The following is a 27,411-nucleotide window of genomic DNA, read 5'->3' on the forward strand; positions in this document are numbered from 1 at the left end:
AGCAATACTTTAAGCTTATCTATAAATTATTCTTTTTTTAACCATTTATACAATTTTTCCCCATTTTTTGCTAGCTTCAGATTTCGGTATCCCTTTCACCAAATTTGACAATATATCCATTTCAAGCCGCAAACTGTCAGATGTTTGAGAAAAGGAAGGAAGGGGGAAAAAATAGGGAAGGAGAGAGGGAGGGAGAGGTGGAAAGAAAGAAACTTTAACTTTACATGCATTCCTCAGGCCGCTAACAGGCTTGGCGAAGTGATTTAAAGAGAGAAACGCCTTCTCCAAACCAGCTGATGGGACAAGTCGGGGCTTCGAGAGCCACAAAATCTGTGTGAAAGAGCCACATGTGGCTCCCGAGCCATAGTTTGGCCACCTCTGCCCTATAGCATGGCCCAGGACCCCCCTCCCAACATGGTGCCTTTGGGCACCGCAAACCCCCTTTTTAGCACCTGCCAATCTTTTTTTGAAAGTAGGTGGAGTCGGCTGGGCCTTTTGCCTAGCAGGCAACTTCTGATTGGCCACAGGAGATTTGATCGGCTTTGCAGATTTTTTTTTTTAAGTTGTTGCAGCAGCAGCTGCCACCACAGGGCAAGGGTCTTCGCTGTGACACCGAAGGTAAGCTGGGCAGGCAAGAAAATATTTCAAGACAATCGGTTCATTTAGAAAGGCATTTAATTTAACTCGAACGCCTTCCTGAAATCAGCTTCTGAGACCTAAGAGAGTCGGGGCTTTTTTTTTTTCTTTCAGCAGGAACTCCTTTGCATATTAGGCCACACGCCCCTGATGTCGCCAGTTCTCCTAGCCCTGTACGAAGAGCCCTGTAAGCTCTTGGAGGCTTGGCTACATAAGAGGGGTGTGGCCTAATATGCAAAGGAGTTCCGGCTGCAAAAAAAAAGCCTTGGATTATGGTGTGTGTAAACTGATGACTCCAGCAAGGGGCTTTCAAGGCAAGTGAGAGGCAGATCTCACTGTCAATGCAATCCTAAAATCCCTTTCCTGTGAGTAAGCCCCAGTGACTAGACCTGATTAGAATTCAGAGCAGACCTGGCTAGCATAGCTGTATATGCCAATTAGCCTTTCATACAGGGCTCTGGTGAGACTAAAATGAGCAAAAAGTTAGGGCCTGGGCTTTTTTTGTTGCAGGAATATCTTTGCATATTAAGCCGCACCCCCCTGATGTAGGCCCTGTACTAAGAGCCCTGTAAGCTCTTGGAGGATTGGCTACATCAGGGGTGTGTGGCCTAATATGCAAAGGAGTTGCTGCTACAAAAAAAGCCCTGAGTAGAGTTATGCATAGGACCAGATCGACATGTTTTTTAAAGGGGGGGGGGGCAAAATTTTAAAAAAATGACACCCCCTTGTGGTAGGGTTGCCAAGTCCCTCGCAGTCTCCGGCAGGGGACTTTCTTCACGCAAGTGACGTCATCGTGCTGGCGACGTCGTGCGGCGGCCCGTCTAGGCATTTCCCGGAAAGCTCTATGCTCCTTCGGCTCCCCCCCCCCCCCCCGGTCGTGATGAGACTGGCCCTACCAGCTTTGAGGCAGGGGCGCATTTTGAGAAGGGAAAGCTGGACAAGGCTTTGCTCCCCCCTCACTTCCGGTTCCAGAAAGGAGGGGGGAGAGAGAAGACTCCTCCAGCTTTCTTTTCTCAAAACGTGGCCCTGCCGGCTTCAATGAAGCTGGTAGGGCCAGCCTAGGCTTGCTAATCCCCAGGTCCCAGTGGGGGTTCTTCCGCTTTCCCAGGCACCTTCACGCCCCCAGTCAGCAGGCCGGCAGGGGGAAGCCCCACCCCAAACCATCATGTGCCTTTCCCCCTCCGGAGGCTTCAGTCTCCGATTGAAAGGCTTCCTCTTGGGATGGTGAGCCTGTGTTACTTTGAAGAAGTTGTCAGCAACTCGTGGGTAGAGAGGCCAATCCCTCACTTCAGAGTCGCCAGAAACAGGGTTTGAGGTGAGGGAAACGTCTGCTGAGCACTTCATTATTCCCTATGTGGAGATCGATTCTCATAGGGTATAATGGGGGATTGATCTGCAGGTATCGGGGGCTGTTTTTTGAGATAGAGGCACCAAATTTTCTTTATAGCATCTAGTGCCTCTCCCCAAAATACCTCCCAAGTTTCAAAATGATTGGACCAGGGGGTCCAATTCTATGAGCCCCAAAAGAAGGTGCCCTTATCCTTCATTAGTTCCTATGGAAGGAAGGCATTTAAAAAGGTGTGCTGTCCCTTTAAATGTGATGGCCAGAACTTCCTTGGAGTTCAATTCTGCTTGTCACACTCTTCCTCCTGGCTCCAGCCCCAAAGTCCCCAGATATTTCTTGAATTGGACTTGGCAACCCTAGGCCAGCCTCATTGTGGTGAGTGGGGGGGGGGCAGGTGGAGCACGGTAGACTGGAAGAGAGGTGTGGCAGACGTGGAGGACAGGAAGGGATGCGTGGCGTATGGGAAGGAAGGGGGCTGGCGGTGGCAGATGGAGGAGAGAGAGGCAAACTAGGCAGCCTCATCACGGTGAGGGGGAGCATGATGGAGTGCAATGGAAGGGCTGGGGCTAGCGGCAGGGGGGTGGCGGGGGCACCACGACGGGGAGCCTGCCTTGGGCGCCATGTGCCCTAGGGTCGGCGCTGCATCGAGTTCCTCCCAAGAATCGCTAGAGCGTCCCCACGCAAAACCGTAGAGTTTCCTGTGAATTCCTAGAGCGTCCCTGTGTAACGTGCTTGGTGCGATGCATCACTTCCAGGTGATGTTATTGTGCCCTGCGCTGGGTGTGCATGAGAAAAAAATCCCCCACTGGCAGCCGCAGGGGACTTGGCAAACCTAATTGTAGAACAATATTGGGTGTCATGGTTTTCAACCGCCTCAACAGTGGCTTCAAGATTGTTTCCCAATCAGGACTCTTGACAGCAGTGGAGATGGTAGGAATGCACGGGGCATGCTTTCTCTAGCGTGGGCGTTTATTTTCTTTCCTTGAGAACAAAGAGGCTCACGGACACTGCAGGCCGACAGGAAACTTGCTGAGTATTCCGAATAGGGTTGCAAGTCCAATTCAAGAAATATCTCTGGGGACTTTGGGGTGGAGCTAGGAGACTTTGGGGGTGGAGCCAGGAGACATTGGGGCGGAGCCAGGAACAAGGGGTGTGACAAGCATAACTGAACTCCAAGGGAATTTCTGGCCATCACATTTAAAGGGACAGCACACCTTTTAAATGTCTTCCTTCCATAGGAAATAATGAAGGATAGGGGCACCTTCTTTTGGGGCTCATAGAATTGGACCCCCTGGTCCAATCGTTTTGAAACTTGGGGGGTACTTTGGGGAGAGGCACTAGATACTATACTGAAAATGTGGTGCCTCTACTTCAAAAAATAGCTCCCCCAGAGCCCCCGAAACCTCCAGATCATTTCCCATTATACCCTATGAGAAACGATTTCCATAGGGAATAATGAAGACGTTTCCCTCTCCACACACACACACACACACACACAGACCCCTTCTCGCAAATCTGATGTAGGGGATTGCCCTCTCTACTCACCAGCCAGCTTATTTCAGCAACAGACACAGACACAGAAAATTGAAGCCTTTCACCACCTCCGGAGGTGCAAAGGCACATGGTCCTTTGGGGTGGGGCAGGAAGCAGCTGGGAAAGCTACGGCTGTTGCGATAGAGCTGGGTGGGAAGGGGAGGGGCAAAGAGAAGCTGCTGCAATCGAGGTGAGAAGGGAAGGGAAAGGAGGAGGAGAAGCATCGGGGATCAGTGGGAACGGAGAGAAGAAGCTCCTGGGATCGGGGCTGGGTGGGAAGGGCTGCCATTCCCCCCCCCCCGCGCTTTCTGAATTTTTGGCCAGTGCAGGGAGGAGGCTCCAAATCGGGGGTCCCCAGCCAGGCGGGGGATTTGGGAAGCCTATTCCGAACAGCACTTGGGCCCTCTTGTTCTCAGTGCCAGGATAGGATGAAGATTGCCATCCAGACTATATTTAGAGTTAAAGACCTGCTCCCTTCTGAGAAAAGTAAACGGAGCCTCCAGGCTACATGATGCAACTGAGCCTGCTCTCACAAGAGCTTTTTCTTTCCCCAAATAAAGAGTTGTCGAGAAGGAAAAGCTCTTCAAGGACTTCTGTCAAGTAGAACAAAATTGGAGTCCGGTAGCACCTTTAAGACCAACACAGTTTTGTTCAGAATTGCAGGGGTCTGTTTGTAGAAAAAGAGGTGCCAGAGCTCATCGACACAACTCGTTTAGGTTGCCAAGTCCAATTCAAGAAATATCTGGGAACTTTGGGGGTGGAGCAGGAGACGTTGTGGGGCAGAACCAGGAGCAAGGGTGTGAGAAGCATAATTGAACTCCAAGGGAGTTCTGGCCATCACATTTAAAGGGACAGCACACCTTTTTAATGTCTTCCTTGGACCCCCTGGTCCAATTGTTTTGAAACTTGGGAGGTACTTTGGGAAGAGACACTAGATACTATACTGAAAATGTGGTGCCTCTACCTCAAAAAAACAGCTCCCCCAGAGCCCCCGAAACCTCCAAATCAATTCCCCATGAGAATCGATCTCCACATAGGGAATAATGAAGTGCTCAGCAGACGTTTCCCTCCCCCCCCCCCGTTTCTGGCATCTCTGAAGCGAGGGATTGGCCTCTCTACTCAGAACTTGCTGACAACTTCTTCAAAGTAACACAGACACAACATCCCAAGAGGAATCCTTTTAATCGGAGACTGAAGCCTCCGGAGGTGGAAAGGCACATGGTCTTCTGGGGGCGGGGATTCACTCGCTGGCCAGCTGACTGGGGGCAGGAAGGAGCCTGGAAAGCGGAGGAACCCCCGCTGGACCTGGGGATTGGCAAGCCTAACTCATTTGCATAACTCCTTTGCATATGCCATACGCCCCGACATCACCCGAAGGCACCATCAGGAGGTCCATCAGTGGGGCTAGAAGACCTCCCACTGTGCCCCTCCCCCAAGCACCAAGAATACAGAACATCACTTGCTCCAGACAGAGAGTTCCAACAATAAGCTGTGTCTAATAGCCACTGATGGACCTCTGCTCCATATATTTATCCAATCCCCTCTTGAAGCTGTCTATGCTTGTAGCCACCACCACCTCCTGTGGCAGTGAACTCCACATGTTAATCACCCTTTGGTGAAGAAATACTTCCTTTTATCCATTCTAACCTGACTGCTCAGCAATTTCATTGAGCGCCCACGAGTTCTTGTATTGTGAGAAAGGGAGAAAAGGACTTCTTTCTCTACTTCTCTGTCCCGTGCATTATCTTGTAAAAACCCTATCATGTCACCCCTCAGTCGATGTTTCTCCAAGCTAAAGAGCCCCAAGCGTTCTAACCTTTCTTCATAGGGAAAGTGTTCCAACCCTTTAATCATTCTAGTTGCCATTTTCTGGACTTTTTCCAGTGCTATAATATCTTTTTTGAGGTGCGGCGACCAGAATTGTAACAGTACTCCAATGAGGCCGCACCATCGATTTATACAGGGGCATTATGATGCTGGCTGATTTGTTCTCAATTCCCTTCCTAATAATTCCCAGCATAGCATTGACCTTTTTTTTTTATTGCAGTCACACACTGTCTCAACATTTTTTTACATTATCTGCTGACCTCCCTCACACAGAAAAAGGGAACGAGCTCTATGAAAAATATAATGAAGTTAGAATCACCCCTTCCTTAAGAAAGCTTGCACCCTTAAATTTCCAGAATTGCATAGTCTGATACCCACCAGGATAACTGTGGTTTACCAGATGATGGGGAACTGTCTTTTTGCCATTGAACTTCCTAATCAACATGGTGAGAACATTGGTCTTCCTCACCTATCATAGTAATGTTGGAGACAGAATGCTGAACCACAGACTTAATCTCTTCAAACAAACTCTCAAATCATCCTGGAATAATTCTTATTAATGTACAACTCTCTTTTGTTTCCTCCTAAGATGGGGGGCATGGAAGCCATCATCACTGGCTTAGCAGATGATTTCCATATCCTGAAAAAGCACAGGAAGCTCTTCACTTTGGGGTTGCATTCATCACCTTCCTGGGGGCTCTTTTCTGCATCACAAATGTTAGTATCATTTGGGGAGGTGGCTCCTCCCAACGGTGCCACAATGGCTCTTTCATGGCACAGTTGGGCATATTTGGGATCGCAATATCATCAATACAGAGACTGGATGGATGGATGGATGGATGGATGGATGGATGGGTGGTGGGTGGGTGGATGGATGGATGGATGGATGGATGGATGGATGGATGGATGGATGGATGGATGGATGGATGGATGGGTGGGTGGGTGGATGGATGGATGGATGGTTGGATGGGTGGGTGGATGGGTGGGTGGGTGGGTGGGTGGGTGGTTGGTTGGTTGGTTGGGTGGGTGGGTGGATGGATGGATGGATGGATGGATGGATGGATGGATGGATGATGGATGGATGCACGGACGGAGGGTGGACGGATGGATGGATGGGTGGATGAATGTGTGGGTGGATGGATGGGTGAGTGGTTAGATGGGTGAGTGGGTGGATGGATGGATGGATGAAGGATAGGTTGATAGGTGGATGTATGGATAGATGAAATGGGCAAGTCAGCAAAGAAAATAAATGGGACAAAATTTTTACAATGATTATGTATGAAAATTGAAAGAAAGGGAAAGAAATTACATATCTATACAACCCTTCTGAGGCACAGCTCTGGATCTGTTTAATCCTTCTGAGAACACACACACACACATTTATTGAATCATTTATACCCCGCTTTTCTCTCCAGTGGGAATCCAAAATGATTCTCTCACTTTCATTTTATCTCCCAACAACTCTCTGTGGTAGTGTTTGGTTGAGAGGGTGTGACTACTGGGTGACCTTGGATCACAACAGAGATTTGAACCTGGTTCTTCAGGATCCTGGCCTGATGCTCTAACCTAGTATCTGGCTGTCTACACCTAAGTTCCGCCTTGACTTCCAGAGGAACAAGACGAGGTCATGCTTAGATGAAATCCTTCTTTTGACAGTTGCAAATTCATGTAATTTCACCGGACTATCAACTACCCTCCCTCACACCTTTCTAGTCCTATGAACTGGATATTGTTCAGGCTAGCTTGTTCTGTCCAGTCCTTCGTGGCTAAGCTCAGTATCTCATCTAATTGGGTAAATCACATGTGTACAAAATAGAAATCAAATGGCATAGGTTGTTCCCAAAGTTTTGTTGTGTTTTGTTTTGTTTTTAACCAAACAATACCGATGTGTTCTCCAGAAACATTCTCGGTTTCCTTTGTTAAAGGGGAAAATATCAAACAAATTCAGAAGAGCATAATTTTCTGGAGCAACCTGCTGTCGCTCACGCCAGATTCGCATATTTTCTTTGTTCTTGTCAAGGCAGCCTTACAGATTGATGAACATTACAGATTGCTCCAAGTATTTTGATGGTTGATCATAGGAGGGTCCCTTTATCTGTGTGATAGAGACATTCGCCCTGGTTTGTAAAACAGATGTGTCCCCTCTGTTCCAGAGGGCAGCTGAGCTGATCTGCAGCCATAGAGCTGGATTCGAGTCCAGTGGCACCTTAGAGACCAAAAGATTTTCAGGGTATGAGCTTAGAGTATCAAAACCTCCCTGATACCTGACAAAGGGACTTTTGACTCCCAAAAGCTATACCCCGAAATTCTTGTTGCTATCTAAAAGCTACTGGACTGAAATCTACCTCCCCCTTGTTTCAACGGTGGATTCTAGCAGGAGCTCCTTTGCATATTAGGCCATGCCCCCCTGATGTAGCCAATCCTCAAAGAGCTTACAGGGCTTTTCTTTCAGGGCCTACTGTAGCTCCAGGTGGATTGGTTACATCAGGGGTGTGTGGCCCAGGGGTGGAATTCTAGCAGGAGCTCCTTTGCATATTAGGCCACACACCCCTGATGTAGCCAATCCTCCAAGAGCTTACAAGGCTCTTTTTTGTAAGCTCTTGGAGGATTGGCTACATCAGGAGGGTGTGGCCTAATATGCAAAGGAGCTCCTGCTAGAATTCCACTCCTGGTTCCAACGCAATGCAATCCAACAAAATGCTGCATGTTCTCAAACACCAAGTGAGGAAGATCAACCAGTGGGAAGCGATTATTGGCTGAAAACTGTCAAATGGCAAAGCAGCTTCCACTTCCTTCCATCTTGAAAGATTTTTTAGATTTTTTAAAAGTTTGCTTCCCCTCCTCCCCTCCAGTAAGGCAAAGCATGGCCCAATAAAGGTTCACATGCGGAGGCTTTTTTTTGTAGCAGTAGGCCTGCAAGAAGAGCCTGTAAGCTCTTGGAGGATTGGTTACATTAGGGGGGGGGTGGCCTAATATGCAAAGGAGTTCTGTTACAAAAAAAAAAGTCTTGTTCACATGGCACAAAGTTGCAGGGAGGTCAGAATCATTCCGTGGATTGATATGAACGCCACCATGCAGCCGTAAAGTCATGGAGGTTATGGAACTCACATGTGCTCTTTGATGTTAGGCCTGCCTTTCTACCACAATCGAGGAAACTTTCCTACTTTTCAAAGTTTTCTTCTTCTTCTTGCTTAGGGTGGAATCTACGTGCTTACTCTACTGGATACGTTCGCTGCTGGAACCTCTATCTTATTTGCTGTTTTAATGGAAGCCATTGGTGTTGCCTGGTTTTATGGTGAGTGTGGGGACAGGGAGTCAGCGATTGCCGGACTTCTTCCTAAACAGTGGTCTTCCTATAGGCTTGCCAATCCTCAGGTCCCAGCGGGTGTTCTTCCGCTTTCCCAGGCTCCTTCCCGCCCCCAGTCAGCTGGCCGGCGGGGGAAGCCCCGCCCTCACAGCCATCATGTGACTTTCCCCCTCTGGAGTCTTCGGTCTCCGATTGAAAGGTGTGTCTGGGATGGTGTGTCTGTGTTACTTGGGATGGTGTGTCTGTGTTACTTCAAAGAAGTCGGCAGCAACTCGTGAGTGGAGAGGCCAATCCCTCGCTTCAGAGTCGCCAGAAATGGGGCGGGGGGAGAGCACTTCAATATTCCCTATGTGGTGATCGATTCTCATACGGTATAATGGGGAATTGATCTGGAGGTTTTGGGGGATCTGGGGGAGCTGTTTTTTGAGTTAGAGGTACCACATTTTCAGTATAGTATCTAGCGCCTCTCCCCGAAATACCCTCCAAGTTTCAAAACGATTGGACTAGGGGGTCCAATTCTATGAGCCCCAAAAGAAGGTGCCCCTATCCTTCATTATTTCCTATAGAAGGAAGACATTTAAATGTGATGTCCCTTTAAATGTGATGGCCAGAACTCCCTTGGAGTTCAATTATGCTTGTCACACCCTTGTTCCTGGCTCCGCCCCCAATGTCTCCTGGCTCCACCCCCAAAGTCCCCAGATATTTCTTGAATTGGATTTGGCAACCCCATCTTCCCAGCTAATTTCTGGAGTTTAATGACACAGTGATGCAGGAGAAGCAGTGTGTTTTTTTGGGATCAGGAACACAGTTCTGGCTGGCTTGGCCTCAAGGGAAGTGACCTAACATGCAAGTGTGTTCCTGCTGTGCTTTTCCTACAGAAAAGCCCTGTGTGAAACAATGGTGCTGTCAGGGGGTGTGGCCTAATGTGCAAGTGAGTTCCTGCTGGGCTTTTTCTGTAGAAAAAGTAGAAGTAACTTGGGTGTACTTTGGCAGAAGGTCCTCATTTCACAAAAAGAATCTCTGGCCCCAACTTTTCTTTTCTTTTTTAAAGTTTGGGGTTTTTTTAACACTTGGAATAGTTTGGGCTTGTTAACAGCCACACGGACATATGGACATATGAAGCTGCCTTCTACTGAATCAGACCCTAGGTCCATCAAAGTCAGTATTGTCTACTCAGACTGGCAGTGGCTCTCCAGGGTCTCAAGCTGAGGTTTTTCACACCTATTTGCCTGGACCCTTTTCAGTTGGAGATGCCAGGGATTGAACCTGGGACCTTCTGCTTACCAAGCAGATAGCTCTACCACCGAGCCACCATCCCTCCCACCTGCGGTGACCATGAAGCGCTCCCAGATAACAACAAAACAATAAGCTTTTTGGGGAACTCAAAGAAAATGGCTTGCTTGTTTCCTTTGAGACAGCCGATGCGCTGCAAACAGCTATCTTAGATAACCACTGCACACGACTGCTTTATGGAATGGGATATTCCTCCCATTAAACACATCAATGTATTATATACATTTAATGAAAATATAAGCATACAGGCCACCAATGCACAGAGGTTAAAACTGAAGTACTTCTAACTCAAAGTATATTTAAGCATAAGTCCATGAGGGGCACCCATGTGTTTCTCATTTCATTTCCCTCTTGAGAGTTCCGGCACTTCTTTTTCCAGGCCCTGGGGGATAGGTTACTTCTCCACCTCTCCCTTAAGAAAAGACGCCTGTGATACGTGGTTTTTCAATTGTTCCTGTTCAGCTTTCAGGGGTTGGTTGTGAGACAACGATGGAAGGAAGAGAGAGTTTTCAACCTGCCCGTGCTTCCTGCACGTTGGGTGGTTACAAGATATAAGTGCAGGTTTGAGTTGTAAAGGAGACACAATGAAATTAATCTCTCTCAACAGTGCCGGGCAGGTGGCCAAATGCCCTTCTCCTGTGACGGCAAATGAAAAGGAACACGCTTAGATAACCTGAGCTGCAAAGAGCTTGCTGAAGCTGTATTTATTATAACAAGCTTTTATATAGTTTAGAAAAAAAACAACAGGGCGACCAACAGAGAGGCCAGGGGAGGGAAGCTGCTGCTTAAAAACACATTCTTCTGCCAAGTAGCAAAGGTGGGGAAGCTTCTGGCCACCTGAACACCAGAAGAGCGGCACAAATTATTCACTCAATTGCACTCTTCTTCTTCTCCTTCTCCTCCTCCTCCTCCTTCTCCTCCTCCTTCTCTTTCTCCTCCTCCTTCTCTTTCTCCCCCTCCTCCTTCTCTTCCTCCTCCTCCTTCTTCTCCTTCTCCCCCTCCTTCTCCTCCTCCTTCTCCTTCTTCTCCTTCTTCTTCTCCTTCTCTTTCTCCTCCTTCTTCCTCTCCTCCTCCTCTTCTTCTTCTCCTCCTCCTCCATCTTTGTAGTTTTCTTCTTTGTCTTGTTGTTGTTGTGGCTGCACACGCAGAAGTGACTGCAAGGTGGATCAGACTTGGCAGGGATAGGTCATAGAACAGAATCATAGAGTTGGAAGGGATCTCCAGTGTCATCTAGTCCAACCCTCTGCACAATGCAGGAAATTCACAAATGCCTCCCACCTGGTCTTTTTTTTTTGTAGAAAAAGCCCAGAAGGAACTTATTTGCATATTAGGCCACACACCCCTGCTGTAGCCAATCTTCCAAGAGTTTACAGGGCTCTTCGTACAGGGCCTACTGTAAGCTCCAGGAGGATTGGCTACATCCAGGGTGTGTGGCCTAATATGCAAAGGAGTTCCTGCTACAAAAAAAGCCCTGGTTTTATTTCTTATGTAAGTTATCTTGAGTTCTGCAAGGCAGAAAGGCAGCCAATTGATGTTTTCCATGAACAAATAACCTGGAAGAAGAATCAAATGGAATGTTTTCTTTTCCTGTACTGTATCAATTCAAGCTTGTCATGTACAGTTGCCAACTCTGAATTGGTGAATTCCTGGAGATTTGGGGGTGGAGACTAGGAAGGATAGGGAGGGGACAGCAGCATAGAAAAGTGCCATACGGTCAACCATCCAGAACAACCATTTTTTTACAAGGGGGGGCTAAATAGGGTTGCCAAGTCCAATTTCAGAAATATCTGGGGACTTTGGGGGTGGAGCCAGGAGACTTTGGGGGTGGAGCCAGGAGACACTGGGGTGGAGCTAGGGGGGAAACGGCGCCAAGGAGCGTGGCGAGCCGCCCCATCTCGGAGGAGACCGAGCCTGAGCCCATCTCGGAGGAGCAGCTACGGTGAGCGGAGAAGAGGCGGCAGCCGCGCAGCGGCGTCGCCCGCTCTGAGATGGGGCGGCTCACCGCGCTCCTTGGCGCCGTTTCCCCCCCTCCCCCCCGCTTCCATTTTTTTTGGGAGCGGGGAAGAGGCTGGAAATCCTGGGGTCCCCCGCCAGGGCGGGAGGGTTGGGAAGCCTAGGGCTAAATCTATGTTGTCTGCAGAGTAGTTGTAATTTCTGGAGGTCTCCAAGCCCCACTTGGAGGCCAGCAACCTTAATCATATGATAGAATCTTCTTCTATATAGAAAACAGCATGCCAGGGAGAGGTTTGCCTTGTCTGAACCTTTAAATAAGAACCTCAGAAGAGCCCTACTGGATCAGACCAGTGAGGGTCCATCGAGTCCAGCATCCTGCTTCTCACAGTGGCCATCCAGTTCCTCTGGTGGCCAACAACAGGGCAGTGAGGCCGAGGCCTTCATAAAAACACCAGAGCAGCCCTGCTGAATCAGGCCAGTAGTTCATCTAGTCCAGCATCCTGTTTCACACAGGGCCAACCAGTTCCTCTGGAGGGCCAACAACAGGGCACAGAGGCCGAGGCCTTCATAAGAATATAAGAAGAACCCTGCTGGATCTGACCAGTGTTCCATCTAGTCCAGCATCCTGTCTCACACAGTGGCCAACCAGTTCCTCTGGTGGCCAAAAATAGGCATAGAGGCCAAGGTCTTCCCTTGACGTTGCCTCCTGGCTCTGAATTAGTGCCTTTGAATGTGGAGGTTTCTTTCAGTTACCATGTCAAGTAGCCATTGATAAATTTATCCTTCATGAGACTAACTAATCTCTTTTTTGAGATATTTATTCCTGTGGCCATCACGACATCCTCTGGCAGTGAATTGCACAATTTAATCGCTCTCTGTGTCAAGTAGTGTGTCCATTTGTCCTACTGCCCATCATTTCTCTATGATATACTGCTTTTTTATCTTTTTGCATGATGGGAGTTTTTATATGGCTAGGCCTCAGATTCAGCAGGAGCTCACAAGAGTGCAGCTCCTGAACCTTTCTAAGGGTTCCCCCTCTTCCTCCCATCTACCGTGTCCATTGAATAGTAGGTGCAGCTGCATAACAATCCCTGGATTAGGAGAGCAGGCAGCCCTCATTAACCCCTGCAGAAGCCCACCCCTGGAGAAGCCCACGCTCCCAGCAGCCCTCATTAACCGCTGGAGAATCCACCCCCACCCTTTCTCCACCTATGTGATTTTGGACAGCGGGTGGCTTGCTGGCCTTTTTATTGGGAGGGGGGCAGCCCAGGAGAGCCCCAGGCAAGTGAAGCCTACTTGGGCTGGATGGATCTCTAACTAGCCCAAGCAGGCCTTGCTCGCCCGGGGCTCTCCTTTCTTGCATCAGTTGCTTTTGGGCTGGGGGGGGGCGCTGTGGCATATGCTAATGATTATGCCAGGGGGTGGCCAACGGTAGCTTCCAGATGTTTTTGCCTACAACTCCCATTAGCCCCAGCCATTGGCCATGCTGGCTGGGGCTGATGGGAGTTGTAGGCAAAAAAACATCTGGAGAGCTACGTTGGCCACCCTGATTTATGCTAATGAGCTCCACTACCTATTTTTCTACACAACGACCCCTGAATATGGGTAACCATTCAGACAGGCAATGTCATCTCCCTACACACACCAGACGAGGGGATAGAGTCCCCCTTCGGTTTTGGAATAAGCGAACCTTGGGCTGCAAACTTCTTTGGATGAATTCTTCATTCAGCCCTGTGCAACAGTTTAGTAAGCTCTTTGGCAACACTAGAGGAGTGAGGAAGAGACGCAAATACAAACAATATTAAGCTCTTTGAACACTGTTTAGTTCACCAGTTTACATAAAACACAATTAAAGGCTTTTTGGCTTAATTCAAGTCCTCAAACAGAATTCTGTTTGGATTGTATAATTCCCACCCATCATGAACAACATGAGCCAGCAACTTTTGCAAAGAAGGCCTTCCTTCATCTTCTTAGTCTCATCCACCAGATTTGTTTTTTCTCTTTCCTCCAGCCACCTCCATTCTACAGCATCATTAAAAGTTCAGCGCTTTCCCCCTGGTGGAGGCCAACAGTTGTCACCCACCGGATCTCCACTCACTCAGGTCATCACATTACTATCGTTATAAGTCCATTTTGGGCAGGAGCTCACAGGAGCAGAGCTCCGGAACCTCTAAGGGGTGTCAAACATTCGGCCTGGGGGCCGAATCAGGCCCCGGGAGAGCTCCTAACAGGCCCCCAAGCTTCCTTCTCCCTCTCTCTTGCTTCCTTCTATACACAGCTTGTTTTGCAAGGCTTGCTCAATCCACATGTGCTACAGAGCAAAGTCTCTATTTTCTGCATTGGCTGAGGCTCCTTTCTTGGGGGGGGGGGGGAGAGCTTGCTTTGCCAGTCTCTTTCAACCTCACAGCAGAGCTACTGAGCCGAGCCTCTCTTCCTTCTATTGGTTGAGGCTCCTCCCCCTCCTGGTCCCCTGGGGAAGGAAGGAAAGACCCAGAGCTTCCTTTGCCCAGTTCCCTGGATCACACAGGAGAGAAATAAAGAAAGGATCTTTAAGACTAGCAAGCGCTAATGTTTTAAGCTTGTTTTATTTTAAGCTTTTTTTAAAAAAAAGAAAAAAAACCTTTAATTGTGTTGATGTGTCCTTTATAAAGTTTATGATCTCTGCTAACTAATCTTAAATAGTACACACACAGCACAACCTGACGTGGCCCGACCCGACAAGATCTCATTTATGTCAGACCAAGCCCTCATAAGAAATAAGTTCTACATCACTGCTCTAAATTTTATTGTACTCTTTCTTTCTTACCCCCACCAGCATCAAATACTTCCTTCGGGGCTCCGTTGTTCAAACCCTGTGAGAATTTTGCTGACTCTAAGATTTGACAAACTTTCTACTATTCTCCCCCCCCCCCCCAAAAAAAAAAATGGGGAAAGGACTAAAACATATCAAGCAGACAGATGGAAATCTTCCTCGTGCCACTTTAGCCAAATAGGAGAAAGTAATTTTAAAAAGTACGATGGAAGTAAGGTTTTATGATACTTTACTTTACTTTACTTTATTCGATTTATATCCAGCCCTACCCCACCGAGGTGGGCTCAGGGCGGCTTACAACAATAAAAGCTAACAAAGGTCGATTTAAATACAATTAAAATTATACAATAAAATACATAAAAGCCTAAAAATACATAAAACTCACATCGATATACACTATGCTACTATTCCTTAAATCAGTCCTTCAAATGACAATGATAACTCAAGAAGCATTTTAAGGTAGGTGCTGAGATGATATAATCGAGTACACCTTCCAGTGATGTGGGGTGTGTGTGTGTGTGCCATATGCAAATGAGTTATGCAAATGAACTGGGCTAATGAGCTCCAGCACCTCTTTTTCTACAAAATGACCCCTGCTGATTATTCCTCCTCGTGGTCGCTGCCACACTAGGACTAAGTTTTGTGCTATGGGAATTCAGAAACATCCGTAACCCAGCAATAGGGAGGGACGGTGGCTCAGTGGTAGAGCATCTGCTTGGTAAGCAGAAAGTCCCAGGTTCAATTCTTGGCATCTCCAAAAAAGGGCCCAGGCAAAAAAGTGTGAAAAACCTCAGCTTGAGACCCTGGAGAGCCGCTGCCAGTCTGAGTAGACAATACTGACTTTGATGGACCAAGGGTCTGATTCAGTATAAGGCAGTTTCATATGTCCATACGTCCATATCCACGTCCACAAGGATTTTGAATCTCCGTTGATGGAGAAGGAAGAAGAGGTTGATTTCTCTTCCTTGCCCTTCCTGCTGCAGCTTCCCAGCCCACCAATCTGTTACTCCATGCAGATCTTGTGACTCCAGGAATACACTTTCTCAGGGTTGCAACGGGCTGTTGGGTGGGAGCGGGGAAAGATACATCCAAACGAGCTCCGGAAAGTGTAGCCACCATGCTTTGGTGGTAAACAGCCTCCTGGTCATGTGATCGCCCTCTTATAACCAGGTTGATGCAGCTTAGTTCCAACCAGTGTTCCCTCTAAGCTGAGTTTGTGTGAGCTAGCTCACAGTTCTTTTAGCCTCTGGCTGACATATTTTTGTCTTAGCTCAGGAAAAATGGCCCCAGAGCAGACGAATTTATGCCACAGCTCACAGCTTTAATGCCGGTAGTTCATGGAATAGGATTTTTGCTCACAAGACTCCATAGTTCAGAGGGAGTATTGGTTCCAACAGCTGGACTAACATCAGCACAAAAACGGGATTCCTTCGGGGTGGAGAGGAAGCTAGCCATTAAAGAATCTAAGCATGTAAGCTGTCACTAATCAATTCCAGTTCTCTCTTTCTCTTGTCTCAAAACAGATTGTTTGCTTCTCAGTCGCCCTCTATCATTTTCCAAGCACAAAGGTTTCAACGTGTGAGGGAAGTTATATAGACTTGCTAGCCAAAGTCTATATAACAAGCATCGGTGTTTTCTTAGCACCAAGAGGTTACCTGCTGCTTTTAAACCAAGGTTTGCTGCCCTTTAGAATATTCCCACTCTAGAAGTGGTCGGAGTAATTGACTTTCTTCACGGGTCGCCAGACCTGATTAATTCCTTAGATCTTCCCTTTTCCCTCCAAACGCCACCACTTCTCCCCCCGGCCACACATCGATGCTTCTCTTCCTACAGATGGAAGGGAAAGAGAAATTCGAGTCCTCTATCTTAAGCAGTTAGATTTCTTTTTTTTTTCTGCTGACACATTACGACCTACTGCTCTATAAAGAACAATTTGTTATGGCCGCAGGTAAAGTTCATATCGGTCCATAGTTAAATATGGCACGGCTCTCTCCACCTCTCGTCTTTTGAGTTAACCTGCTTCTCCTCCCCCCCCCCCCCGTTCGCTCTTCACCCTTCCCCGTTTGCCTTAGCCAATGAACCTCTCTTTAGCTGGAAGGCGAGCGTGACATTTTAGCACCGACCCAAACAATTTTTTTTTCCTCTGGAACATTCTGACTGTAATTAAGCTCTGCTTCTGTCAATTGAATTTAAGCAAGGATGGGGAGGATTATGGCAAATACAGGGATGGACAAACCTGATTCCAAGCAGTAATTTTAGTAATTCAAATCCAGTTGCAGGCTGTAACTTTTGTATTGTAATGAACATTACAGGAGTGTGCCGAATATTCGCCAGTGTTGCCACATGGGCCTCCCAAAAATAGCACTTTTGAGAAGACTCACAGTTAAGCTTGCCAGTCTCCAGGTGACACTTGAAGATATCCTGTTATTACAGTTAATCTTCCGATAACCAAGATCAGAGCCAGTTTGGTGTAGTGGTTAAGTACGTGGACTCTTATCTGGGAGAACTGGGTTTGATTCCCTACTCTTCCACTTACAGCTGCTGGGATGGCCTTGGGCCAGACATAGCTCTCATAGGAGTTGTCCTTGAAAGGGCAGTTTCTGGGAGAGCTCTCTCAGCTCCACCCACCTCACAGGGTGTCTTTTGTGGAGGAGGAAGATAATGGAGACTGCGACCACTCTGAGATTCAGAGTATAGGGTGGGATATAGATCCAATATCATAATCTCCCAGACCTCTTATCTGGGAGAACCGGGTTTGATTCCCCACTCCTCCACTTGCACCTGCTAGAATGGCCTTGGGTCAGCCAGAGCTCTGGCAGAGGTTGTCCTTGAAAGGGCAGCTGCTGTGAGAGCCCTCTCCAGCCCCACGCACCTCACAGGGTGTCTGTTGTGGGGGAGAAGGTAAAGGAGATTGTGAGCCGCTCTGAGACTCTTCGGAGTGGAGGGCGGGATATAAATCCAATATCTTCTTCTTCTTCTTCTCCAGATGATCATGCTTAGTTCCCCTGGAGAAAGTGGCTGATTTGGAAGGTGGACTCTATGACATCATACCCTGTTGAGCCCCCCCCCCCAAATCTCCAGTATTTCCTATTCCACTGTTGGCAGTCCTAGTCTCAACCAATGTTCCCTCTAATTCCCCCCACCCAAGAGAATAGGTAGTGCAAGACCCTTTGTGACTCCAGATTGCTGCTCACATACACAGGTTAGATGGAACACTGGTTTCAACCAGGGCTTTTTTTTGTAGCAGGAACTCCTTTGCATATTAGGCCACCCCCCTCTGATGTAGTCAATCCTTCGAGAGCTTACAGGGCTCTTAGTACAGGGCCTACTGAAAGCTCCAGGACTGGCTACATCAGGGGTGTGTGGCCTAATATCCAAAGGAGTTCCTGCTACAAAAACAAAAAAAGCCATGGTCTCAACTCTTAAAGGCTCGCCAGGTTTGCTCATCCACCTGGCAGGGGATATTTTTTTGGGGAGCCAGGGGTGGGGGGAACATCATCTGATGCCCCCATTGTGATGACATCACTGAGAAAAGTTGTCATCATTTTGGGGACATTGCATGGGGACATTTTGGGGACATTGCGTGGTATTTGGGTGAAACCCAATGAGGATTTTGCCCTCAAAACCATGGAGTTTGCCCCAATACTAGAGCATCCCCGTGCAATGTCCCCGATGCGATGACATCACTTCCAGATGACATCATCACATCGGGGACATCACATGGCAAGGTCTCTGTTTAGGGAAAGGATTTCCCCTGCTGGTCAGCTGGTCCATGGCTGAGAGGAGCCCCCCAAACTGGGTGATCCTCTGCTGGGACTTGGGGGTTTGCAAGTTGCAACTTTTACTTTTTACTAGCTGGAGCAATTGCTTCAATCTGCATAAAAAACCAAATGTGTAGGGAAGCAGTTCATTCAAAGAAGAGACTTGCATTGAGATTGTATTACTGGACCAGCCGTGAAGAAAACTTGTTGCTGAGATTGTCGACGCGGTTGCAATTTAACTCCGTCTGTGGGCAGAGCAAGGGCAGACCATCCAAAAAATCCTCAAAAATTCACGTGCCAGTAGGCATCAGTCTATGAAGACATAATCATAGTGAATGCAGATAATGAAACAGAATTGGTGGTCACAATTCAGATGCAAGTAGTAAGAACTAAATCTCACAAGTCAAGGAACGTTCTTCAATAGTAAACATGAATTCAACATGAGCCTCCTCTGCGCTCCTTCATAGAATAGTGTCCAGAAGACCTCCTCAAGTCCAAAGGGAAGGCAGAGGATGTTCCAGAGAAATTTCTACAGCTGATACATCCTTCCCAGGTATAATGGTAAAAAGGTAGTTCCCTTAGGCTCTCTCCTAAGGAGAGCCAGTTTGGTGTAGTGGTTAAGTGTGCGGTCCCTTATCTGGGAGAACCGGGTTTGATTCCCCACTCCTCCACTTGCACCTGGTGGCATGACCTTGGGTCAGTCATAGCTCTGGCAGAGGTTGTCCTTGAAAGGGCAACTGCTGTGAGAGCCCTCTCCAGCCCCACCCACCTCACAGGGTGTCTGTTGTGGGGGAGGAAGGTAAAGGAGATTGTGAGCCGCTCTGAGACTCTTCAGAGTGGAGGGCAGGATATAAATCCAATATCTTCTTCTTCTGTGCAAGCACCAGTTTGTTTCCGACTTTGGAGTGACATCGCATCACAACATTTTCATGGCAGGTTTTTGCTTTTTTTTTTATGGAGTGGTTTGGCCTCCCCCAGTCATCTACACTTTACCCCCAGCAAGCTGGGACTCATCTTACCAACCTCAAAAGGATGGAATGTTGAGTCAACCTTGAGTCGGCTCTCTGAACCCAGCATCTGCTGGGATCGAACTCAGGTCGTGAGCAGAGCTTGGACTGCAGTACTGCAGCTTACTACTCTGCACCACAGGGCTCATTCTTCAAGACAGTATCATTGTCAAGGTTCAAGTGATAATGATGATGATGGTATTGGATTTATATCCCACCCTCCATTTTGAATTTCAGAGCCTCAGAGTAGGTCATAAACTCCTTTATCTTCCTCCCCAATAAGAGACACCCTGTGAGGTAGGTGGGGCTGAGAGGACTCTCACAGCAGCTTCCCTTTCAAGGACAACCTCTGCCAGAGCTATGGCTGACCCAAGGCCATCCCAGCAGGTGCAAGTGGAGGAGTGGGGAATCAAACCCGGTTCTCCCAGATAAGAGTCCCCACACTTAACCACTACACCAAACTGGCTCTTTCAACCACCCTTTCAAGGACAACCTCTGCCAGAGCTATGGCTGACCCAAGGCCATCCCAGCAGGCGCAAGTGGAGGAGTGGGGAATCAAACCCGGTTCTCCCAGATAAGAGTCCGCACACTTAACCACTACACCAAACTGGCTCTTTCAACCACCTTTTCAAGGACAACCTCTGCCAGAGCTATGGCTGACCCAAGGCCATTCCAGCAGGCGCAAGTGGAGGAGTGGGGAATCAAACCCGGTTCTCCCAGATAAGAGACCCCACACTTAACCACTACACCAAACTGGCTCTTTCAACCACCCTTTCAAGGACCACCTCTGCCAGAGCGATGGCTGACCAAAGGCCATCCCAGCAGGTGCAAGTGGAGGAGTGGGGAATCAAACCCGGTTCTCCCAGACAAGAGTCCGCACACTTAACCACTGCACCAAACTGGCTCTCGAGGATGCTTGAACAAATCGAATCCATGCAAGTTTCTAGCCCTGATTCAAGATAAGTCAGGAGTGTTCAGAAGTAATCGTGGCTCATATACCTTTGTTCTGGGGCTCACATTGGCACAGCCTGTGTGCTTATCAGATGCTTTACCTCTGAGCCATAGCCCAAGACCACCAAGAGCCTTTCCCAATGATCTCCCCCTGCCAAATTCCTTCCCCTTCCTTAAACAGTGCCAACGGCAGCTAAATCCCAGTGCCTATCTCTCTGCCTTTCTGCCAAATTTCTGCAAATCCTCCTGGCAGATGTAAGGAATCTCCTTGGGGGGGTCTACATTTCCCAGGGGGCCCTTACACCTCCCTGACTGCTTTGCGGTATTTGGAAGAAAGGGAGAGAGGGGGTTTAGCTGACAAGCCTAGATAAATTCCCACCGGAGAGAAAGCCAGGGTATCAACAAATTAAATAAATCAATGGCAGAGTGACAAGGGTGGAATCTGGGATCAGAAAAGCTCAGCATCTTACAGCTTCCATCCTTAAAGATTTGAGATATGTGTCTTATCAGTGATCTCCAAGGATAGCAAAAAAAGGGTAAAGGTAGTCCCCCCCGTGCAAGCGCCAAGTCATTACCAATCCATGGGGCAACGTCACATCAGGATGTTTTCTTGGCAGACTTTTACGGGGTGGTTTGCCATTTCCCTCCCCAGTCATAGAATCGGGTCATAGAATCATAGAGTTGGAAGGTGCCTCCTGGGTCATCTAGTCCAACCCCCTGCACCATGCAGGAAACTCACAAACACCTCTCCCTAAATTCACAGGATCTTCATTGTAGTCAGATGGCCATCTAACCTCTGTTTAAAAACCTCCAAGGAAGGAGAGCCCACCACCTCCTGAGGAAGCCTGTTCCACTGAAGAACCGCTCTAACGGTCAGGAAGTTCTTCCTGATGTTGAGCGGGAAACTCTTTTGATTTAATTTCAACCCATTGGTTCCGGTCCTGCCTCCTGGGGCCACAGAAAACAATTCCACACCTTCCTCTAGATGACAGCCCTTCAAGTCCTTGAAGATGGTGAGCAACGCTCTAGTCATCTACACTTTACGCCCAGCCAGCTGGGTACTCGTTTTACTGACCTCAAAAGGATGGAAGGCTGAGTCAACCCTTGTCAGGAACATGACCCTGATGAGGCTGGACTTCTGGATTGCTGTTCTTTGACTGAGGCTGGGGATTGATGATGTTACTGCCCTGGTCTTATTATCCTTGCTCATTAATAAGTTCATAAAGCAAGAATTCCTCGTCTGATGAAGTGTGCTTAAGAGCACATGAAAGCTGACGTTCTAAATAAAAACTGGTCGTCTTAAAGGTGAAACTGACTCCTGCTTTGTTCAACTGCTTCAGACAACACGGCTGCCCGCTTGGATCTATCTACATAATAAGTTCATAGCTGGTATAGCGTATTTTGGATTCCATGTAATACTAACCCTGTTGCGTATATTTGTTTTCAGTTATTAACAATCACTAGGTTGCTTTTGAGTATTCCTCTTCACCCAAAGGGTGATTATTACATGGAATTCACTGCACAGGAGGTGGTGGCAGCTACAAGCATAGCCAGCTTCAAGAGGGGATTGGATAAGCATCTGGAGCAGAGGTCCATCAGTGGCTATTAGCCACAGCGTGGAGTTCTCTGTCTGGGGCAGTGATACTCTGTATTCTTGGTGCTTGGGAGGGGCAACAGTGGGAGGGTTTCTGGTGTCCTGGCCCCACTGGTGGACCTCCTGATGGCACCTGGTTTTTTCGGCCACTGTGTAACACAGAGTGTTGGAATGGATGGGCCATTGGCCTGATCCAACATGGCTTCTCTTATGTTCAATATTTTGTGGGATATGGGATCCTCCAGGCTTGCAGTGGAAAGAGGCTGTGGGAGACAACTCTAATCTGGTGTCTCTGGACAACACTGATAGGCACCAACCGAAGTGAGAACTTGACCTTGGGCTACTGTGGACTGGAAAAGAACTGTATATTATTTCAACCGACATTTAAAAGACTTTTGGCAGGTGTGGGAAAGTGGATAGCCATTACCCCCTCCTCTGTAATAGGTGGTAACTTTCGATTGTACTCCAGTCTGGCGAGACCTGGATGAGTGAACGCTTGCCATGTAACGTTTGCTTTAAGTTTCTTCATTCAAACTTCTTTTGAATCCCACTCAAGAGGTCTCGTGATCAAGCGTGGGCAAAATCTCACCATCTTGAGCCGGCAACCTGAACCCAGCTTTCGCCGAGACTGAACTCAGGTCGTGAGCGGAGCTTGGACTGCAGTACTGCAGCTTTACCACTTTGTGCCACGGGGCTCCTTCTGGGGATAGGAAACGAGCTTAAGCGCAGAAACTTGCCCGAGGCAAATGTGCTCAATGTCTGCTTCTGTTTGTGTTCCATCTTCAGGCGTGGACAGATTCAGCGAAGATATCCAGCAGATGATGGGTTTCAAGCCAGGGCTCTACTGGAGGTTGTGTTTGGAAGTTTGTTAGCCCTGCGTTTTTATTGGTAAGCTGTCCAGTCATCTACCTCTTCAGTTGCACCTGGCGTGGGTCGAGATAACTCTCCTGATCAGGAGTATTATGGATTACCACCCTCGATTACAGAATAGGCAGGGCTTTTTTATTTTTTTTGTAACAGAAACTCTTTTGCGTATTAGGCCACACCAGGACTTTTTTTTATAGCAAGAACTGATTTACACATTAGGCCACACCTCCCAGATGTAGCCAATCCTCAGAGCTTACAGGGTTCTTCGTACAAGGCCTACTGTAAGCTCCAGGAGGACTGGCTACATCAGGGAGGTGTGGCCTAATAGGCAAATGAGTTCCTGCTACAAAAAAAGCCCTGGGCCACAAACCACTGATGTAGCCAATCCCCCAAGAGCTTACAGGGCTCTTCATACAGGGCCTACTGGAAGCTCCAGGAGGATTGGCTGCATCAGGGGGATGGGGCCTGATATGCAAAGGAGGTCCTGCTAGAATTCCTTACAGGGCTCTTCGTACAGGGCCTACTGGAAGCTCCAGGAGGATTGGCTACATCAAGGGTGTGTGGCCTAATATGCAATGAGTTCCTTTATCACCCCATTATTTTTCTTATCACCCCATTATTTTCTTGTAATAACTGTTTTGATAAAATAGCATTTATAGTTTCACCCTGATGTTTCTTCCATGATAACCTCCTGGAGCGTGGCAACCCTAGTTTACGCCCAGGAGACCAGTGTGACAACCCGTTTTTGATCGCAGCTGATTCCAAGATGTAATTGTGCCTTAATAGGAACGAGGTCTTTAGGGATTGTCCTGCAGAAGCAGTCAGGGCTTTTTGGTTTTTTGTAGCGGGAACTCCTTTGCATATTAGGCCTTAACCTCCGGATGTACGAAGAGCCCTGTAAGCTCTTGGAGGATTGGCTGCATTGGGGGGGGGCGTGGCCTATTATGCAAAGGAGTTCGTGCTACCAAAAAAGGCCCTGAGCATTGCCAACTGCTCCCACGCAACCTGTTTGCTAACTTCAGTGTTTGTTGCTTTCTCCCAAAGCACTGATGTGGCCAGCGACTCTGTCGCGTTGTACTGATGCCTTTTGTCTCTGACATGTAATACCTCTTAACTCAATGCTTGAGTGACAAAGCCTAATAACTAACATTATAGGCAAATCAAAAACCTTCGGGGCCTTTTCACTGGGATGAGATTTAACTTGACACTCGATATTAAACAATTGTCCGTGTTAGGCAGTTGTCCCCTCTGGACATTGCCGCTGATGCTTGTACTTTGAGTTTAATGGCAAGAAATGCTGTGTTTATTGTCTCAAAGATGATTGCAGGCAGAGTAAACTGTGGAGTTTTGGAATGATGGGAAGGCAGGGTTGCCAACCCCCCAGGTGGGGCCTGGAGATCCCCCTGAATTGCATTTATCTTCAGACTACAGAGATCAGCCTGGAGAGGCAGCAGCTGAGAGGTGATAGGGTCACCATCTTTAAGCACTTGAAGGGCTGTCATCTAGAAAGGATGGTGCGGAATTGTTTTCTGTGGCCCCAGAAGGTCGGACCAGAACCAATGGGTTGAAATTAAATCAAACGTGTTTCCAGATCAATATTAGGAAGAACTTCCTGACAGTCAGAGCGGTTCCTCAGTAGAACAAGCTTCCTCAGGAGGTGGTGGGCTCTCCTTCCGTGGAGGTTTTTAAACAGAGGCTAGATGGCCATCTGACAGCAATGCTGAACCTGTGAATTTAGGAGGAAGTATTTGTGAATTTCCTATATTGTGCAGGGGTTGGACTAGATGATTCTGGGGGGTCCCTTCCAACTTTATGATTCTATTATCAGTTCCCCTGGAGCAAATGGCTGCTTTGGAGGGTGGACTATCTGGCATTATGGCCCACTTCCAGATTATTGAACTATTTTCAGATTATTGAAGTATTTTGATCAGAGGAAGTTGGCGTCGAAACACGTAATTCTATCTAGGAAACGTGTTATCAAACATACTTCTCTTCATCAACTGAATCTACACTACATTTGCTACTAAGTGTTATTTTTGGAAGTTCTTTAAACAGTTACGTCGTTTCTCTACGGAGAGGTCTGTGTGTCAAAATAGGTACACTTGAGTAGCACGCCCTGGTGGACTTTAAACTGATGGACTCTCAAATTTTGTATCATTTAAACTTTTGTTAATGTATTTTGGAAATTAATATTGATAGATAGTGAGTGCAATTGTAAATTCTTATTAGATTTTTGGAGTGAGTTTGTATTTTTTTAGGAACACGGTTTTCTCTTGGCTTGCAACTTTCTAGTGTTCCTCCTTCTCGGTTTACAAATCCCCAGGTGGGGGCAGGGGATCCCCTCCCCCCGCTTGAGGGTCATCAGAAAGTGAGGGGGGAGGGAAATGTCTGCTAGGCACTCCATTATTCCCTATGGAGACCGATTCTCATAGACGAGTATAATGGAGAATTAATCAGCTGGTATCTAGGGCTCTGGGGGGGGACTGTTTTTTGAGATAGAAGCACCAAATATTCTGCATAGCATCTAGTGCCTCTCCCCTAAATACTCTCCAAGTTTCAAAATGATTGGACTAGGGGGTTCAATCATATGAGCCCCCAAAGAAGGTGCCTCATCCTTCATTATTGCCAATGGAGGGAAGGCATTTTAAAAGGTGTGCGGTCCCTTTCAATGGGGTGGCCAGAACTCCCTTTGGAGTTCAATCATGCTTGTCACAACCTTGGTCCTGGCTCCACCCCCATGTCACCTGGCTCCACCCCCAAAGTCTCCTGGCTCCACCCCCAAAGTCCCCAGATATTTCTTGAATTGGGCTTGGCAACCCTACTGCCCAGGCTCCACTGCCAAATCTCCAGGAATTTCAAAGCCCAGAGTTGGCAACCACTAACGCCATGTATAAACCAACATTGAAACTGCCCCTGCTTTTTGATCCTTGATGTGGGGTTATCCCATGAGTTACTCCTCTTTAGCTCAGAGTACTCTCCGTAGAAACCCTGGGGTTCCTCAGACTGAACCCGTGACTTATCAGAAAAAGAAGACGATATTGGATTTATATCCTGCCCTTCAATCCAAATCTCAGAGTCTCAGAGCAGCTCACAATCTCCTTTACCTTCCTCCAGGGGTGGAATTCTAGCAGGAGCTCCTTTGCATATTAGGCCGCACACCCTGATGAAGCCAATCCTCTAAGAGCTTACAAGCAGAGTTCCTCTAAACTGAGTTAGCGTGAGCTAGCTCACAGATTTTTAGCCTCCAGCTCACACATTTTTGTCTTAGCTCAGGAAAAATGGCCCCAGAGGACAATAATTTATTCAGTAGCTCACAACTTTAATACCAATAGCTCACAAAGTAGAATTTTTGCTCACAAGACTCTGCCGCTTAGAGGGAACGTTGCTTACAAGGCTTTTTTTTGGTAAGCTCTTAGAGGACTGGCTACATCAGGGATGTGTGGCCTAATATGCAAAGGAGCTCCTGCTAGAATTCCACCCCTGGAAGTATGCCTAAAATAAAGAACCCATAAATGTCTTTAAATCTTTCATGTATGCAACATTCAGATAAGAGGAAGAGTTGTTTTCTGATTTTTTTCCCCCTGACTTAGAATAAGCTTGCCGTTGAAATTAGAAAGAAAAAAGAAAGAAAAGAAAAGATGTTTACCTTCTCTCTCTTTTCCTTTTAGTTTGTGGTAATAGTCAGTGTTGTAAATTTTAAATCCCTGACCTACGACGACTACGTCTTTCCGTTATGGGCCGAAAACGTCGGATGGGGGATCGCCTTGTCTTCGATGATCCTGGTGCCTGCGTATATTCTCTATAAATTACTGAATACACGGGGGAGCTTCAAACAAGTGAGTGTCCGAATAAGGAAATGTCATGGAAATGTTCTTTGAAATGAAAATCGCCGGAGCTCAAGCTTCGAGTTTGCTTTCTTTAATTCCACAAACGCTTTGCAGATGAGTGACCTTTCGGAGACAACTTTTAAGTGGTTTGCCATTTCGGGAAAGGATTTAGCGCTCTTCTCCACTTCCTGCAGTGGACGTTCCGCTACTGGAAGTTGTGAGGGGCCACGGCTCAGCATGGTTTGCATGCAAAAGCTCTCAGGTTCAGCTCCGCACAGTAGGCTTGCCAATCCCCAGGTCCAGGCGGGGGTTCTTCCGCATTCCCAGGCTCCTTCCCGCCCCCAGCCATCATGTGACTTTCCCCCTCTGGAGGCTTCAGTCTCCGATTGAAAGGCTTCCTCTTGGGATGGTCTGTCTGTGTTTCTTGGAAGAAGTCGGCTGCAACTCGTGAGTAGAGAGGCCAATCCCTCACTTCAGAGTCGCCAGAGAAGGGGGGTGGGGGAGAAACTGCTGAGCACTTCATTATTCCCTACGTGGAGATCGATTCTCATAGGGTATAATGGGGAATTGATCTGGAGGCTTCAGGGGCTCTGGGGGAGCTGTTTTGGGGAGTAGAGGCACCAAATTTTCAGTATGGTATCTAGTGCCTCTCCCCAAAGTTTCAAAACGATTGGACCAGGGGGTCCAATTCTATGAGC

The 27,411-nt window shown here is 47.7% G+C and overlaps 1 protein-coding gene across 1 annotated transcript in view; it reads left to right on the forward strand.

Annotated features, from left to right (window-relative positions):
- The window catches only part of SLC6A2 (solute carrier family 6 member 2), a 97,121-nt gene that overhangs the window by 61,542 nt on the left and 8,168 nt on the right, over positions 1 to 27,411 (forward strand). The window contains 6 exon segments of the mRNA XM_060253850.1: positions 5,931 to 6,003; positions 6,006 to 6,058; positions 8,537 to 8,636; positions 22,806 to 22,876; positions 22,878 to 22,907; positions 26,555 to 26,722. Of these exon segments, the coding sequence (XP_060109833.1) occupies positions 5,931 to 6,003; positions 6,006 to 6,058; positions 8,537 to 8,636; positions 22,806 to 22,876; positions 22,878 to 22,907; positions 26,555 to 26,722 (495 nt within the window).

This window comes from Heteronotia binoei, chromosome 14, assembly GCF_032191835.1.
Source record: "Heteronotia binoei isolate CCM8104 ecotype False Entrance Well chromosome 14, APGP_CSIRO_Hbin_v1, whole genome shotgun sequence".
NCBI lineage: Eukaryota > Metazoa > Chordata > Lepidosauria > Squamata > Gekkonidae > Heteronotia > Heteronotia binoei.